This window comes from Eretmochelys imbricata, chromosome 24 (assembly GCF_965152235.1).
Source record: "Eretmochelys imbricata isolate rEreImb1 chromosome 24, rEreImb1.hap1, whole genome shotgun sequence".
NCBI lineage: Eukaryota > Metazoa > Chordata > Testudines > Cheloniidae > Eretmochelys > Eretmochelys imbricata.
Genome location: NC_135595.1, coordinates 20397001 through 20414579, shown reverse-complemented (window position 1 = coordinate 20414579; position 17579 = coordinate 20397001). Strand labels below are relative to the sequence as shown.

Sequence of the window (17579 nt, the reverse complement as noted above, 5' to 3'; positions counted from 1 at the left end):
GAAGGACTCAGGCCCATCCCTGCTCCCAATTCCCCAGCCAGCGGGAGGGGCTGGCGGCCCGGATCCCGGCTCAGCACCCCGCCCAGCTCCCCGTCCTATTTGTAAAGAGAAGGGGTGACGTGCCCCCCAGCCCCAATCTCCGGTGCCTGCCCCCTCAGCCATTCCCCAGCTGGGGCTGGATTTTCTTCTCCTGTCTTTGTGTCTCAGGGGTTATTGTCTGCGATATATGGGCCCCACCCTGGACAGCACTGAGCTGCGTGGCTTACGCTGAGCTCCGGCCATGGGTTCAAGGTCTTTGGGTGACATCCCTGGCTGGGCGAGTCGGAGACACCCAGCCCCGCCAGCCAGCGTGAGCAGGGAAAACGGGGGAGAGCTCCCTCCGGCTCATGGAGCAATTATTGAAGAAGCTACGGCAGGGATCAATCAGGCAGCTGTCAGGTGGATAATGGACCCTGCTGCTCGGCAATAAAACCATCCCGTGACTGGCAGCGTGAGCCTGGCCCCTGCTTTTACCAAACGTTTGTTAAATCGATTCTGGGAAAGGGCAGGGGTGCGGGGCCACGGGCCTGGGAGGGACTGGCTGGCTGGGGGGCGGGGGGGGGAATAGGCCACGGCTCCCTTCCAGCCAGGCTGTTCCCAGCTTGGGGGGGTGCTGGGAGGCACTGGCTGGCTCGGCGGGGGGTGGGTGTTGGGAAGGACTAGCTGGGGTGGGGGCTGGTTTGGGGTGGGGGAGGGGGCGGGGGGCACTGGGGGAAGTGGGGGGGGAACGGGCCACGGCTGCGTCCGGCCCAGGTGGTGGGGGAGGGGCGGGGGGCACTGGGGGGGTGGGGGGAATGGGCCACGGGGAGGCACGAGGGGTGTGTGGGGGGGAATGGGCCATGGCTCCATCCAGCCCAGGCTGTTCCCAGGTGGTGGGGGAGGGGCGGGGGGCACTGGGGGGGTGGGGGGGAATGGGCCACGGCTGCGTCCGGCCCAGGTGGTGGTGGTGGTGGTGGGGGCACTGGGGGGGTGGGGGGAATGGGCTACGGCTGCGTCTGGCCCAGGTGGTGGGGGAGGGGGCGGGGGGCATGGGGTGGGGGGAACGGGCCACGGCTGCGTCCGGCCCAGGTGGTGGGGGAGGGGTGGAGGGCACTGGGGGGGTGGGGGGGGGGAACGGGCCATGGCTGCGTCGGGCCCAGGTGGTGGGGGAGGGGTGGAGGGCACTGGGGGGGTGGGGGGGGGAATGGGCCATGGCTGCGTCTGGCCCAGGTGGTGGGGGAGGGGTGGGGGGCACAGGGGGGGTGGGGGGGCTCCTGCAATCGCAAAACTCGGCAGCGTGGCAACGAGTCGCTGTGATGTCACAATGAGACCGATTAGGTGAGATGATGTCACCATGAGTCGCTGTGACGTCGCAAGACTGTGATCAAACGCGCTGACGTCACATGTGGATGCTGATACGTCATGGGACTGCGATTCGGTGCGGTTACATCACATGTCGAGTGGTGACGTCACACTTCCGCCCCGCAGCCCCGGACAAGCCCAACTTCCGCCCCGCGCTGATTTCCCCGCCCCCTGACTTCCGCTCGGCGGGCCCCGCCCTCCCCCGTCCCGCTCGGCGGCGATTGGCCGGGAGCAGCTCTCGCGGGGCGCGATTGGGCCCGCGGCTCTCGCGGGATCTGGGGCCCCGTGTTCTGAGGGCGGGCGGCCCCGTACGGCCCTTTCCGAGCCCGGCAGCGCGGAGCCAGCAGCGAGGTGAGGAGCGGGGGGGGCTGGGCCCGGCCAGGGTCCCCCCCCCCCCCCGCCGAGCCCGCCTGACCGGTCCCTGCCTGTGCCGGGGGGGGCGGCCCCGTGACGGGGGGGAGGAGGAGTGAGGGGGGCCCATGTCGGGGGTGGGGTGGGGGGGCTCCCGTGTCGGGGGTGGGAGGGGGAGGAGGAGTGGGGGGGGGCTCCCGTGTCGGGGGTGGGAGGGGGAGGTGGAGGAGGAGTGGGGGGGGCTCCCGTGTCGGGGGTGGGAGGGGGAGGTGGAGGAGGAGTGGGGGGGGGGCTCCCGTGTCGGGGGTGGGGGGGGGAGGACGAGTGAGGGGAGGGGCTCCCGTGTCGGGGGTGGGGGGGGGAGACTCTGATCCGCCCTATGGGCCATGCTGCAGCCTTTTCCCGCCTGCCCCTTGCCCGGAGGGGGGAGGGGCTGTCCCTTGAGGCCGGAGCAGGGCTGGCCCCGGGGCCGTGGTGCCTGACGGGCCCCCCCGTGGTGGGGGGTGGCCAGGGTGTGCGGCTGCCTGGGCAGAATCAGTCTGCGCCGGGGCTGAGCTTATCCGGATTCGTCCCGTCTGCTCCTCCGGCCGCTGCCCCGTGGGGGGTACCAGTAACACAGACCCTGCTCCCCCCCGGGCTGAGCTTATCCGGATTCGTCCCGTCTGCTCCTCCGGCCGCTGCCCCGTGGGGGTACCAGTAACACAGACCCTGCTCCCCCCCAGCTCCTACCGTAACCCTGGGTTTCTGCAGCGCCTGGCAGGGCGGGACCCGGCTGCCCCCATGATACATCCAGGCTGGTCCGGGAGGCCCAGCGTGGGCTGGACGGAGACCTCCGATCCCCTTGTCCCGGGGTTGCTCCTGCGTCTGGGCCCTTAGCTCCCAGTTTGCATCCCAGCAGGGCCAGCTCAGCCGTCCGGCTAAACCCGGCTCCCCAGTGGGTGGCACTCGACAAGCCTGGGGAAAGCCGGGGGTCCTGTGTGTGGGTGCCGCGCATCCCCTGCGCGTTCAGGGGCCCCAGGCGGTGCTAAGCAGGGCTCTCCTATCTTGCAGATGCCTGGTGTCACGGTGAAAGACGTCAACCAGCAGGAGTTCGTCAGGGCCCTGGCTGCCTTCCTCAAGAAGTGAGTTTGCCCTTTCCTGGGGGGTAGGTGAAGCGGTAGGACGAGGCTCATTCGGACCAGGGAGGGCTGGTCAAGTGCAGCTGCCGCAGATCTGGCCGGGATACATTTCCTCTCCCCAAATGCCTCTTTTGAACGGGCCCCTGGGAAGTCTCCTCTGCAGGCCTGCCCGGTGTTGCATGTACGTGCAGCGTTACCCCTGTCTGGGCTGCTCGGGAGCTGCTGCTGACTTGTCCCTGGCTTGTTTTCAGGTCAGGAAAGCTGAAGGTGCCTGACTGGGTGGATACGGTCAAGCTGGCCAAGCACAAGGAGTTGGCCCCGTACGATGAGAACTGGTTCTATACCAGAGCAGGTAAGAATCCCAGCCCTGCCCATAGCAGTGAGGGGTGTGTCTGCCTCCCCAGAGCCAGCAGAGCAGTGACCCCTGAACGAGCTGGGGAGTCACAGCCCACTTCCCTCCCACGCTGGCCGGCGCGCTCTCGCTGCAGTGTCTTCTCAGGGGCTTCTGCTTCTGCGTTGTGCCCCGAGGGTGTGTGTTGGGGGCTTATTCCTTCACCCACTTACTTCCCTGGTTCTTCTCGCATGAACAGAGAGCAACAATACCCGAAGTCCAAAGGTGCAAACAATTCGATGTTTATTGGGGTGAACTTCCAGCAAGCATGATTCCAGTTTCCTTCCTTAGTGTCCCCCTTCCCAGCTCTGACACCACAGAGCCTTACATCTGTGTCCCTGTTCCCATTCCTGCCCATAGCAGGACATGATTCTAATTTCCCCAACCCCATTCCTTGTTCCCATTTCCCCCCCACACACCCACCCCCCCCCCCCACTTCCTGATTGACTGCAGATTATATAGTAAAACTTGAGTTCTGCTTAGCTCTACCTTAACCTATCATTTTCCTGAAATTTCACTAACCAATCCTAACATATTGTAACATGATTATTTAACCAATTATATCCCACCACCTTAATTAGTTTACACCCAGCAAAATAATACACAAGACAGAAACCATCACAGAACCAGACAGAGATTATACAGACGAACAATGGGCACTACAGTGATAGAACAAACACAGAAATGAGGATTTCACATCCCAGCTATTGATAAATGAGTTCTTGCCAGACAGGATGCTATCAAACTAAGTTTCCTTTTACATCTTCTAGGCACTTCCCTTTCTCTGGAGGCGATAGGCATTATCAGGACAGGATTGTATCCTAATAGCCCAATGGCACCTTCTTTCAGTGTGACTAGTTTGGGATGTGAGGATGTGACCTGTCGCTTCCGAGCTTATGGCTGCGTCTGTTGCTTAGCCAGTGGCCTTAGCCTAACAACAGGGCCTCAGACTGTCACAGTAAGAGAAGGACCTTACACCGGCAGACAGTGATTTTGATTTTCTTTTATACCTCTAGAACTAGCTAAGTTATAAGAATATACCTAAATTCTTAGCGTCTAGGCCTTTACAGACAGGCCTGACTATCTATATCCTAACAGGGTGTTCTGTGGAGCGGCCGTTAGCCTCAGCTAGCGAACGCCTAACAAATACGCAGTTTGAGTGCTAGGCACTTAAAAGTAGCGTGTTGCGTTAGATCCCTGAAAGCCAGAGAGCCACGCTGCTGGGGGTGAGAGCTGGGGGGTTGGAGGAGATGCCCTGAGATGCCATCAGCGTGCATGTGCAGGCCTAACACCCTGCGTTGCTAGTGAGGGACTGGGGCCTTGCGCCTCTGATCCATGGGCATGGCCACCATGGTTCCTCTGTCCATCTCCCGGTGCTGTCTGAGGGCCTCTGGCAGCGCTCTCCTCCCTCCCGACGCCGGGCCTTGTTTGTGACTCTTGGGTTGGCTCGTTAACGCGCCGCATAGGGCCAAGGAACGGGCTCTGAATTCAGCTCTGCGTTGCAGCCTTTCCTGCCCGGGAGCCTCGTCTGGCTGGCGAGAGGCCCTTGAACGCGTCCCGCGCCCCAAACCCTCCAGCACTGACCTAGAGAAATGTTCGGGCTCTGATCCCAGCCCCCCTTGCCCTGGGTTTTTTAGTGAGGGGTTGGCCCGCTTCCTCGCTGCCTGGGACTGTGCTCTGATTTCACCAGCCCCACAGGCAGGGGGAGTTGTGCAGGGAACCCCGAGCAGCTGTGAGCAGAGCGGGTGGCAGCAGGAAGAACTCTGCCCTGCCCAGTGCCACCGGCACCTCCATCTTCCTAGCTGGCAAACCGAGCCCCAAGTCTCCTGGTCACATCCAAGCTGGGCCGATCCCTGGCGCCTTCCCTCCCCCGCCAGGTCTGCTGGGGCAGAGTTGCTGCGGTGGGGGGTTAATGCTTTGGCTTGGAAGCCGCCACCGAAATGCCAGGTTAATGGGCTCCGCCTGCGGTTCCACAGCTTCCACAGCCCGGCACCTGTACCTCCGCGGCGGGGCCGGCGTCGGGTCCATGACCAAGATCTACGGGGGCCGCCAGCGCAATGGCGTCATGCCCAGCCACTTCAGCCGCGGCTCCAAGAGCGTGGCCAGGCGGGTGCTGCAGGCCCTGGAGGGGCTGAAAATGGTGGAGAAGGATCAGGACGGGTGAGTGTCAAGGGGCTTGGCTGGCCGCTCGTGATAGGGATGGACGTCGCTGCTGGGCGGGAGGAGGGGCGGGTTTCAGAGCAGCCTGGCTGGGGTTTACACTGAGCGCGCCGGGCGTCGGAGCCCAATCTGAACGCTGCGTGGTGGGCACAGGCTGCAGCCCAGCCGGGGGCCAGGGCGCTGGAAGAGCGTTGTTCTTTACCCTTCCCCTTTTCCTTCCAGAGGTCGCAAACTCACCCCCCAGGGACAGAGAGATCTCGACAGAATCGCCGGCCAGGTACTGCTGTGTTCCCATCCCTGTGTGCTGGGTAGGGCCCGGAAGACCCCACCTGTGGGTTCAGGGTCACTGATAGTGGCTGGCCCCCACGGCGCAGCGAGCGGGTTTTAGTTCAGCCCATGGCAGCGTGGCAAGGGACGTTCTGCCTGCCCCCACGCCCAGGAAAGAGCCAGCCGCTGCCAGCTAGCAGCCCTGGCCACATTCTGTTGAGCATGCCCATTGCTCGCTTGCTTGCCTCTCCCGCAGGGGCCGAGCGCTTCCAGCACAGAACTTAACCCGACCCCTTCGCTGGCCTGGCCCATAACACCCCCTGGCTCCAGCCCAGCGCCCACGAAGGCCAAGTGCCTAGAAAGGAGCAAAGCTGCTCTCTCAGACCGTCAGCAAAACCTGTCCCGGGCTGCTGGGCTCCACTCCCTGGGGGGGTCTGCTCAAAGTGGCCGTGTGGCCGGCACAACCTGTCGGCTTTGCATGCGGGGCTGGGGGCGGGGGTTGCATCTAGGCCGTCTTACCGCCGCTGCCCTCTCCGGCACAGCTCTCATCCGCCTCTCCTCTCTTCCAGGTGGCAGCTGCAAACAAGAAACATTAAAATGAGCGTCAGATAATAAAACCCGGTTCCTGTTTCACGCCTGCGCCTGTTCCTTTGTGAGGCTCCCCTTGCCCCCGGGTGGCCGGGCAGCTGGGCACGACGTGGGCTTCACAGCCGGCCCGTTCTGCAGCGACCCTCCGAGCTGGGGAGCATCAGCAAAGGAGACCTGGAGCTTTCTGTTGGGCGATGGGTCCAACCCAACTCTGGGGCGGGGTGGGAATTTAGCTGCAGTCTTTTACCTCTGGGCACTTGTTTGAAGCCCCTTAGGTGGCCAAAAGTTGGTCCCCTTCTTCCCATCAGTCGGTGGCCCTGGGTGGTGAGGGTGGGGGGGGTCCCAGCTCGTTTTCTGGTGGGTGGGGGGGACATGTGACCATTTTGGGGGTCTGCAGAGTGTGCCCCCACCAGCCCTGAGCAGGGCTGTGTAGTAGACTGGGGAGCCTGGACGGGAGGGCCTCCCCGCAGCAGGGGGCTTGGGTGGGTCTAGGCTGCTGTCGCCGCCTCGGCCTCTTCGGGGGCAGCGTGGAAACCCCAGCGTGCCCCGGGTACTTGGCTGCACATCTGCCTCTGGCATTCCTGGCTCTATTAATCTGGTGCTGCCCTGCGGAGAACGTAGCATTGCAAAGGGCATGATGGGGAGAGGAGGGGGGCTGGCACGGCCTGGGGGCCGTGCCCAAAGATTGCCTGGTTTGTGCCAGATCCAGACATAGAAACCTGCTGTCCGAGTCCCGCCACCCTCCGGGTTGTAATCTCTTCCCCCCGCCCAGCTCCTGGGCTAGCGGAAACGTAGCTTATCCCGAGAGGCTGGAGGCGGGTTCCTCGCTCCTGTCCTGGGTTCTGTGGAGATGGGCCGGGTTTTGTGAAGCAGGGGCTGGCAGCGTGGGGACGAGGCCGGCGTGTGATCCACTGGGTGATATTTCAGGGCTGGGGGGGGGGTTGGGAGAAATGGTCTGGGATTAGTTTTTAATGGGCTGTGATCTTCCTGGCACTCGCAAGAGCTGCCGACTCTCCCCACCTCTCGCCCCTTCCCTAGAGGAGATCCCGAAAGGGGGAAATCAGCCCCCAAGGAAATGGGGCTTTCGCTGGGCAGGGGCAGAGCCTAATGCGCTCAGGGGACAGTGGCAGTTTGGAGAGAGCAGCGGCTGTGTTCCTCTCCCCTCCGGCTGCTGGCTTCCTTGTCTGTAAGGAGTAAAATCGTTTGGGGGGCTGGGGAGGGGGAGTGCCGCGCTTGGATGAGCAGGGCAGTGGACGTAAGGTGCAGGAGGTAACTAGCCTGCTCTATGCTGCACGGGATCAGCGGGTCTGGTTTTGGGCTCCAAGATGTGGCTACGTTGGCGAAGCCCCACACATGCGGGAGGTTGCGGCCGCCGGCCCTCGGAGGAGCCGTGGGAAGAACAGGGTGTGTTCAGCCTGCAGCAGATGGTGGGGAGCTGATGGGTCTTTGAACAACGGGCTTTGAGCAATTGTTCTCTGTGGCCCCCGCGAGGATCTGGCGTCTTCTGGAGCAAAGGTGGTTTCAGTTGGATATTGGGGAGAGCCTTCCAGGGCTGGAGCGGGTGCCCTAGTCCCCGTCCCCAGCGGGGTTTTAAGAGCAAGTTGGATGAACCCCAGTCAGGGCTGGTCTAGGGCTGGACATGGTGACCTCTCGAGGTCCCTTCCAGCCTGGCTGTCCCCTGGTCTGGATTGGTGGCGTGCAGAGGAAGCCGGGCGCCAGGGTAAAGCTGCCCCGGGGGCCGGACAATGGCCAGAAGCCCTTCCCTACTGCTGAGAGCCCTGTCCACCACCACCACTTCGCCCCGGACTAGAGCCAGTCTTCTCCCTATGTTACGGCCGCCGGGCTAGCGGCCGAGCCGGGCTGGCTCTGTGCAGTTCAGGGGTCCCCTGGCAAAGATTGCAAAGCGGTTTGGGGCTCCATGTACCCATCCATGGAAGAGCCCCTGGTGGCCTCCCGCTGCTCAGAGCCCAGATCCGCCGTCCACCCCCCGCACTCGTCCGCTTGGGTTCCCGAAGCAACCTCTGCTGGCCAAACGGGGCCGCAGGCGTCTTGATTTTCCACCGGTCAGTGATGGAGATGCCCCAGGGGGAACTGCCCGTCTGCCCTCGCTGGTAAAGGGGCTCAGGCTGTGTGAGGCTCGGTTTTAGACAGAAGGGCCCAGGATTGGCCCACCTGGGTGACCACCCAGGGGTGCTGTGGTTGGGGCACCAGGGGGCTGCCCTGCCGGCGTAGTCAGAAGCTGCTCCCAGCTGGCAGCAGAGCACGGGGGGGTTCCCCCCTGCTCCCTCCCAGAGGAACATGGGTGGGGGGTGACATACGGATACTGCTCCCAGCCAGGGTTCCCCTGTGCTCCCTGAGGGGAAGTGAGGAGCAACGCTGGCTCCCTGTGTCCAGGTCGCTTTCCCTGCCTGGGCCGCGCGGCTGCTCTCTGCCCATCTCCCCGTGCCAGGAGTGCAGGGGGCCGGGAGCTGAGCCCACTGAGCCTCCTCCCAGGCCTGGGGTTTTGCTCCCTGTTTCAGAGCCGGGGCGCAGCTCCCATGGCCGGTCGGGTCTAGAGACAGGCAGGATGCTGCTGTCGTGAATCATGGCTTCACTGAGACGGTTGCAGCCCTGAGCCTCAGCCCCCCGTTCCTTCATTGCCCTCCCCTTTCAACCTGTGACAAAGTGCGAATGTTCTTAGCACTGTGTCTGAATAGTGTGTGCCCAGTTTCCCCTGTGTTATTCCAGTATCTCGGTGGAGGGATCAGGGGGTGTGATTGGTGCAGAGGCCTCTGGAGGGCAGGTGGGACACTGACAGGCTGCCTGGGCACAGAGACCAGCTGGCCGACACTGCAGCCTGGCACCCGACGGCCGGAGCCCGTCCCCTGCTAGGAGCCAGCCGGAGCGTTGGAGACGAGGGGGCGAGGTGGAGGCCAGGTGACCAGTTTGCCCAGGAAGCAGCCAAAGGCCAGAGGGGGGCAGTGGGTTATGGCTAAGGCTGGGCTTTGGGAAGCGAGTCAGTCTCCATTTTTGGGACTCAGGGGAGCGCTGGGCTCTGGGTCCCCCCAGCTGGACTTTGCTGCAGGTCCCTGTGCTCTGTTGTATGCCTTGTTCCCAGTGACTAATAACCCGCCTGTGTCACTCGCTGGCTGGGAGTCGCTGCTGGCTGCGGAGTGGGGGGCAGGGCCCTTTGGGGGCGCATGAGGCTCTCCAGGGGTCCCAGCCATGGGGACTCGCTGAGGGGGGTCCTGGGGCAACCAGGGGGCTGAAAGCTCCGAGGTCGGACCCAGGAGGCTCCAAAGCTGGGCAGGCTCCTGGCCCTGATGACAAGTGCCCTGCGGGGAGACGCTGCCCCAGAGTCCCGCCTGGCTTCATCTGGAGCCGGGCCAGAGACCCGAGCCTGGGACCCCGGGACACAACCATCTCCATCAGCCGGCTACGGGGGCAGAAACCTCGGCGCCCAGCCGCTTGCCAATACAGTCTCCCAGCTGCCATCGTTAACCTAACTCATCAGCCACTGGCCCAGCCGAGATCAGTGCCCCCTGGGGCCGGGCACCGCACGGACATGGAGGGAGAGGCCGTGCCCCGGGGACCTTGCAAAGGGCGCATCCTCCCCTCGACCCAGCTGCGTCTACGCCGGGGGAGGTCGGTCTCGCTCCAGCCCAGGGGCGGGTGGATTTTCTGTGCCCCGGAGCATCGTAGCTGCCCCAAGCGTGGAGTGCGGCCGGCCGGGTAAATGACAGGGCGGGACGTGGAGGCTGGGAGCAGGGGGGGAGGGGGGGAGTCCGGTTTCCTGGCGCTGGTGCAGGGTGGCCGCTGGGGGCTGCTCGGTCTCTGGCCGCTCAGCTGGGCTCGGACAGACGCCCTCACCCCTCAGTTTGTTACACTCAGACTCCTCCAGTCCCTTGCTCCCGCGCCTCCTCAGCCCCAGCTGCTAGGAGCCTGACGTACCTGGTAGGCCCCCTGCTGTAGATCTGCCCGGGGAACCGGGCTGAGAGCGAAACAGCCCCCGCGGCACGGCAGACTGAACTGTACCGTGTGGTCTGGTGGTTTGGGGGCCCGTGTGAGCGCTGAGCCTAGCGGCCTGCTAGGCAAGGCCGAGAGCTTCTTGACAAGGCTTTGACCTGAAGCCCTTTAGCCCCCATCAACCCTTAACGGGGGGCTACTCAGGCAGACCAGGGCTTTACAAAGCCCGCTTCTAAGCGACCAGAGGAGCTAGCCAACAAGAGCGGCTAACGGGACTTTTGCGAGGGAGTTAACGGGGGGGTGTGAGGGGGTCTAGATACGTTGACCATTCCTTAAACTACCTTAAACTTAAAGCCCCAAACACCCCCCGATAACAACAAAGGAAGGTGCTGCAGGAGTGAAAAGAGAAAGCAGGCAGACGTCCAGCAGCAGCGGGGGGCTACCCAGTTTATTGCACCCAAGGCAGCGTGTCCGATTGCCTGCCCTACGGGTGCATTCGGTGCAAGGAGCTCCTGGCCCTCAGAGACCGTGTACGGGCTTTGCTGAGCTGGAGGAGCTGAGGCAGACAGAGAGGTACAGAGATGAGACTTTCCGGGACACAGTAGAGTGGTCCCACCCCCCGGTCCGACAGCCTCTGTGCTGTTGAGGAGGATGAAAGTCTCAGGGAAGGAGAACATCCAACTGGAGCAGAGGGAAATGGCCCCATAGTTGGGATCCAGATGATGCTGTGGTATCCTCTCGCACTGAGGTTACCCCTCTGGGGGAGGGGACTCCAGTTATTAGGAAAAGGCCGGTGTTAGTAATGGGCGATTCGATCATTAGAAACACAGATCGCTGGGTTTGTGATGACTGGGAGACCCTCATGGTGACTTGTCTGCCCGGTGCAAAGATTGCGGATCTCTTGAGATATCTAGATAGACTTTCTTGCGCAGTGCCGGGGAGGAGCCCGTGGTCGTGGTTCATGTAGGTACCAGTGACGTAGGGAAGGGTAGGAGAGACGTCCTGGAGGCCAAATTTAGGCTGCTAGGTAAGAGGTTGAAGTCCAGGCCCTCCGTGGTGGCATTCTCTGAGACGCTCCCAGTTCCACGCGCAGGGCCAGGGAGACAGGCAGAGCTGCAGGGTCTCAAGGCGTGGCTGAGACAATGGGGTAGGGAGGAGGGGGTTAGATTGATTGGGAGCTGGGGAAACTTTTGGGAAAGGGGGAGGCTGTACAGGAAGGACGGGCTCCACCGAAACCAGATTGGAACCAGATTGCTGGTGCTGCCCATTAAAAAGGTCACAGAGCAGTTTTTAAACGAAGGGCTGGGGGAAGCCGAGAGGCGCGGAGGAGCACGTGGTTCGGACAGAGCCGTCCCTTATCCATATGTCCTAGTGAGGAGCGGAGGATGGAAAATGATAAAATGCAGGCGGGGTCTGATCAGAAACAATCAAAGAAAGAAGAGTCCCATTCAATGACATCGGGTAATGGCAGCCAGCTAAAAGGAGCCAAGTTTTTAAAGTGCTTCTATACCAATGCTAGGAGTCTAAATCCTAAGATGGGTGAGCTCGAGTGCCTCGTATTAAACGGGGAGATTGATCTAACAGGCATCACAGAAACTTGGGGGAATGAGGATAATCAATGGGACACAGTAACACCAGGGTACAAAATCTATCAGGTCGTGCTGGGTGGGGGTGGCATTAGATGTGAAAGAAAGCGCTGAATCAAATATGAAAGTAAAAATTTTAAATGAACCAAACTGTCCTACAGAATATCTCTGGATAGTGATTCCATGCTCGAAGAGGACTACAGCGATATAGGGCGATATTACCGACCACCTGGCCAGGATGGTGACCGTGACTGTGAAATGCTCAGGGAGATTACAGAGGCTATTAAAATAAGAAACTCAGTAATAATGGGGGATTTCAACTCTCCCCATATTGACTGGGTCCAGGTCACCTCAGGACGAGATGCAGAGATAAAGTTTCCTGACACCTTAGATGGCGGCTTCGTGGAGCAGCTGGTCCTGGAAGCCACCAGAAGGGAGGCAATTCTTGATTTAGTGCTACGTGGAGCACGGGATCAGGTCCAAGAGGTGTCTAGAGCTGGACCCCTTGGTAATAGTGACCATCATATAATTAAATTTAACATCCCTGTGGCAGGGAAAACATCTCAGCAGCCCGACATGGCAGCATTTAATTTCCGAAAGGGGAACGACACAGAAATGGGGAGGTTAGCGAAACAGAGATGAAAGGGTACAGCACCAAACGTGAAATCGCTGCAAGCCACGTGGGGACTTTTTAGGGACACCATAATAGAGGCTCAACTTAAATGTATCCCCCAAATTTAAAAGATAATAGAAGAACCAAAGAAGAGCCACCGTGGCTAAACCGCAAAGCAAGAGAAGCAGTGAGAGGCAAAAGGCACCTGTAACAAGTGGGAGTTAAATCCTGGTGAGGGAAACAGAAAGCAGCAGAAACCCAGCCCCAGCTCCGTGCAGAGGGGAGATCTCCAACCCTCCCCTGCTCCTTTTGATTTTTAATCAGCCTGGACTTTGGGGGCCAGATCATCAGTGGGCCCCCAAGAGACACAGTTCCATGGAGTCAGCACCCCTCTGGGACCACAGGGGGGGAAACTGAGGCACGCAGCAGCGGTGGCAGGAGTGTGGGGCAGCAGGGAGTTGCAGCCAGCTCTTCGAAGGCACCCGAACCTCCCTCCACATCCCCCATCCCTTTCTGCCTCCGGCTTGGCTCGTGGCCAGTGTCCACGGGTGGAGGACCTGGCATGGTCCTGGCCAGCTCCTCCCTGGGGAAATGGGGCCAGTCCCAACCCGGGAGGGACGCTGAGAGCACCCGCTTTTCCTCGGAGACCTCCTTCCCCGGGCTCCCTTGGGTGGACGCCGGGATGCTGGGCCAATCCGGACACACCGGAGCTGCGTCCAGGGGACCAGCGGTCCCTCTACCCCAGTGGGTCTCACACTTTTGTCCTGGTGACCCCGTTCACACAGCAAACCGCTGAGTGCAACCCCCCCCTTATTAATTAAAATCACTTTTTAATATATTCAACCCCGTTATAAATGCTGGAGGCAAAGCGGGGTTTGGGCTGGAGGCTGACAGCTCGCGAACCCCCATATAAGAACCTCGCGACCCCCCGAGGGGTCCCGACCCCCCGCTTGAGAGCCCGGGCTCCAGCCCCTATCCCTGCGGGGTCCTGCACGTCTGCGGACCCGCAGAATTCATCCGCCCCGCCCCGCAAGCAGCTGAGCCCAGAAGCGCTGCAGTGCCGCCTTGTGCCACCAGAGGCCGCTAGGGCCCCAGGACCGCCCCCGGCAGGAACGCTCTGGCGCCACAGCGGCCCCTGCTGGGAAGGCGGCGGAACTGCAGCTCCTCTGGGGCAGAAATGTCTTTCCGTGGGGTGGGGGAAAGCATCTGCCCATGCCCGGGGCTGCAGAATTGCCCCAGGAGCAGAGCTCGCCACAGCCCCCTGCCCGCGGAGCCAGGTGAGGACAGAGTGGGGCACACTCTGTGCAGGGGGTCACAGACTGGGGCTCAGGAGCTAGTGGCGGGCCAGCATTGAGCCTGGGGACGCGGGAGGGGGGCTGCGGAGACCCATCGGGATGGGGGGTGCGGGACAGGGGCAAAGGTGCCTGACTGAACGGGAGAGGCTTGGGGTCAGGCAGGGTCTGCATGGGGGAGGCTCCCCAACTCCCTAACAATCCCCCCCCCAAAGAAAAACCTCCACCCCAGCAGCCTCCAGGTTCACTCCCAGGCTCCTTCTGTCTCCCTCAGCTCCTCCGTTACCCCGACTCCCCCCCGGCCTTTGCCCTGCTTTTGAGGGGTATGGGTCTGTTGTGTCGTTCAAGTGAATTACTCAAAGTTCTGTGTTTAAAATGCCTCGTAAGGAATCTTATCTATCAAAACGACAAAAAAAAAAAGACCAGAATCATTCTTTTTTTGGTCTGTATGGTTACGGCCATGCTTGCTGATCGATATTTCGAAATAAATGACCAAAATCATTGAAACTGGCGCGAGGCTGGGGCTGGGGGGACAAGGCGCTGCATCCCCGAGCTGCCTTGTGATCCCTGGCCCCGGTTCAGAGGCTACGACGGCCTGCGACCCACGGGCCTCGCTCAGGGCCTGGGGCTGACCCATTGCACTTGCAGCGTGCGGGGCGGGGCTGGGGTGCCGGGAGTCCAGGGTCCAGCCCAAGGCGGCTGGGCTGGGCTCGGAGACCTTCGCTCCGCACGTGGGGACGGCCTGCCTGGGGCCCAGCTGAACAGTGGAAGCTCCTCGTGTCTTGCTCGGCGGCAGGGGGCTTCGAACCCTCGAATCGCCCTCGGGGCTCTGCTCGGACCCCTCCCCGACTGACTGTGTGCCCCGGAGCCGGACCCAGGGCCCAGCAGCGGCGCCCCCCCCGGGCCAGCTCCAGAGGGAAAATCCCCTCCCTGCTCCCACTGGAGACCCCCCCTTTGTACAGCCTGGGATGTCATTCGCCCTTTGGGCCCAGCTGGGAGCTCCCGGGCAGCTGCTGATCCGCCGGGTCCCCCAGATCTCGGGCAGGGGGGCAGCGGGTCGCTGGCTGGGTCCCGCCGGGCTCTCTTCTCCAGTGCTGGCCCTTGGGCGGTGATTTCTGCCTCCGCTTTCATGGCACAGGGGCCTCTGTCCTGGGGCACTGGGCTCTCCCCAGCTGAGCTGCGGAAGAGCCGGTTCCCGGTGGAGAGGCCGCGGCCCTGTTGCGTTCGGCTGGGGACCGAGTTCCCCTCTGGGGCTCCTGGATTTGCTCTCAGGCACCCGGCATCCGACTCCCTTGCCTGGGCTGTTCGACATGCCAGAGCTCGGGGGCCGCATCTCCCTCCAGGCCCCACTAACCCCCCGCCCGTTCCTCCGGCAGGGCCCAGCGAGGCGGCGGCTGCAGAAAGGGGCCCCTGGGTGCAGGGTGGGGAGTCAAGCGCTAGCCCCAGGGCCCTGAGCCACCTAACGGGTTCTGCCAGCCCGGCTGGCGTGGGAGCTGTGGCCTGGCGCAGAGGACGCCGCCCATGGGAACAGGCCGGGACTTGGTGCCTTGTTCGCCGTCTCGAGCGGCCGTGGGAATGCTGCCTTTGCACCCCGCTGCGGGCCGCGGCTCTGCTCCTCGCTCCTGTTGCCTGCCCCTGCCGGGCGCTGCCTCCTACCGCGGCCCTTTCACCAGGGACGAGCCCAGCCGGGGGCTGCTGCGGCTGCGATGGTCTCACCCCAGGCTCAGAGCTGTGCTGAAGGGCGTGGGAGATTGGGGGGGGGGTTGGGGGAGATCAGAGATGCCTCAGTGCCCCTGGCAGGTGGGCACTCGGGCCCGATCCTCACTCGCTTGGAACCGGGCCGGGGGCCAGGGCACAAAGGTGGCTTCGGGTTCCCTGGTGTCACTGCCCGGCCCCTGGGGCAAATGAGAGGAACATCGGGGCTGCTGTAACGTACCCTGGGCCCTTCAGTCACCGCCCCGATCCACCCCCTATGGGCCCTGGGGGGCAGTGAATAGCCACAGTGCCGTGTGCTTGGCACAAGGGGGTCCCGAGCTCAGTGTGGGGGTCTGGGCAGTGCCTGGGGTGATGGGGGCCCTCGGTTCTCTCTCTGGCTCTGGGAGGGGTGTGGGGTCTAGTGGTTAGAGTAGGAGGGGGCAGGGGAGCCAGGACTCCTGGGTTCTGTCCCCAGGCCTCGCTACTTGACCTGAGCCCTCTTTGTGCCTCAGTTTCTCCTCTTCACATACTCGTGCCAATGACCCTCCCCTCCCCCCCTTGTCTGGAGAAGCCCCTGGGTCCCCTGAAAGCAGATCCCGCCCCCTGCTCTGGCTTTGAGGAGCCCCTTTCGCTTTCCCCCTGGGGGGCCTTTACCTGGGGGCAGAACAGGCCCCCCAGGTCCCCCAAGTCCAGCAGTGGGGGGGCGGCCTGCCAGCCCATTGCACTTGCTGTCGTGGTGCCGGGGTGGGAGGGGGCAGTGGGCGGGGGTGAGGGGACCGGGGGCCCGGGGCGAGGGGGCAGTGGGGGGGCGGGGGGCCCCGGAGGGAGGGGCAGTGGGGCGGGGTGGGGAGGCTGGGGGCCCGGGGGGAGGGGGCAGTGGGGCGGGGTGGGGGGACGGGGGGCCCCGGAGGAGGGGGCAGTGGGGCGGGGTGGGGAGGCTGGGGGCCCGGGGGGGAGGGGGCAGGGGAGGCGGGGTGGGGGGGCGGGGGGGCCCGGGGGGGAGGGGGCAGTGGGGGCGGGGTGGGGGGGCGGGGGACCCGGGGGGAGGGGGCAGTGGGGGCGGGGTGGGGGGGGTCGGGAGGGCGGGGGACCCGGGGGGAGGGGGCAGTGGGGCGGGGTGGGGGGGCCGGGGGCCCGGGCGGAGGGGCAGTGGGGCGGGGTGGGGGGGTCGGGGGCCCGGGGGGGAGGGGGCAGGGGAGCGGGGTGGGGGGGGCGGGGGGCCCGGGGGGGAGGGGGCAGTGGGGCGGGGTGGGGGGGGTCGGGGGCCCGGGCGGGAGGGGGCAGTGGGGCGGGGTGGGGGGGCGGGGGACCCGGGGGGGAGGGGGCAGTGGGGGCGGGGTGGGGGGGGTCGGGGGCCCGGGCGGGAGGGGGCAGCGGGGCGGGGGTGCGTGGGCGGGGGGGCCCCGGGGCAGTGGGGCGGGGTGGGGGGTCGGGGGGCCCGGGGGGAGGGGGCAGTGGGGCGGGGTGGGGGGGGTCGGGGGCCCGGGGGGGAGGGGGCAGGGGAGCGGGGTGGGGGCGGCGGGGGGCAGTGGGGCGGGGTGGGGGGGTCGGGGGCCCGGGCGGGAGGGGGCAGTGGGGCGGGGTGGGGGGGTCGGGGGCCCGGGGGGAGGGGGCAGTGGGGCGGGGGGGTGGGGGGGGTCGGGGGCCCGGGGGGAGGGGGCAGTGGGGCGGGGTGGGGGGGTCGGGGGGCCCGGGAGGGAGGGGGCAGTGGGGCGGGGTGGGGAGGCTGGGGGCCCGGGGGGAGGGGGCAGTGGGGCGGGGTGGGGGGACGGGGGGCCCCGGAGGGAGGGGGCAGTGGGGCGGGGTGGGGGGGTCGGGGGCCCGGGCGGGAGGGGGCAGCGGGGCGGGGTGCGTGGGCGGGGGGCCCCGGGGGCAGTGGGGCGGGGTGGGGGGGTCGGGGGGCCCGGGGGGAGGGGGCAGTGGGGCGGGGTGGGGGGGGTCGGGGGGCCCGGGGGGGAGGGGGCAGGGGAGCGGGGGGTGGGGCGGCGGGGGGCAGTGGGGCGGGGTGGGGGGGTCGGGGGGCCCGGGCGGGAGGGGGCAGTGGGGCGGGGGTGGGGGGGGTCGGGGGGCCCGGGGGGAGGGGGCAGTGGGGCGGGGTGGGGGGGGTCGGGGGCCCGGGCGGAGGGGGCAGTGGGGCGGGGTGGGGGGGTCGGGGGCCCGGGGGGGAGGGGGCAGGGGAGCGGGGTGGGGGGC

General features: G+C 64.7%; 1 protein-coding gene across 1 annotated transcript; it reads left to right on the top strand.

Moving 5' to 3' along the window:
* Nucleotides 1–1638: 1638 nt before the first annotated feature.
* Nucleotides 1639–6300, top strand: RPS19 (ribosomal protein S19). The gene is made up of 6 exons (XM_077841344.1): nucleotides 1639–1731; nucleotides 2782–2852; nucleotides 3101–3201; nucleotides 5217–5400; nucleotides 5623–5677; nucleotides 6237–6300. The coding sequence occupies exons 2-6, from the start codon at nucleotides 2782–2784 to the stop codon at nucleotides 6261–6263; spliced, it is 438 nt and encodes a 145-aa protein (XP_077697470.1). The 5' UTR covers nucleotides 1639–1731; the 3' UTR covers nucleotides 6264–6300.
* Nucleotides 6301–17579: the final 11279 nt, after the last annotated feature.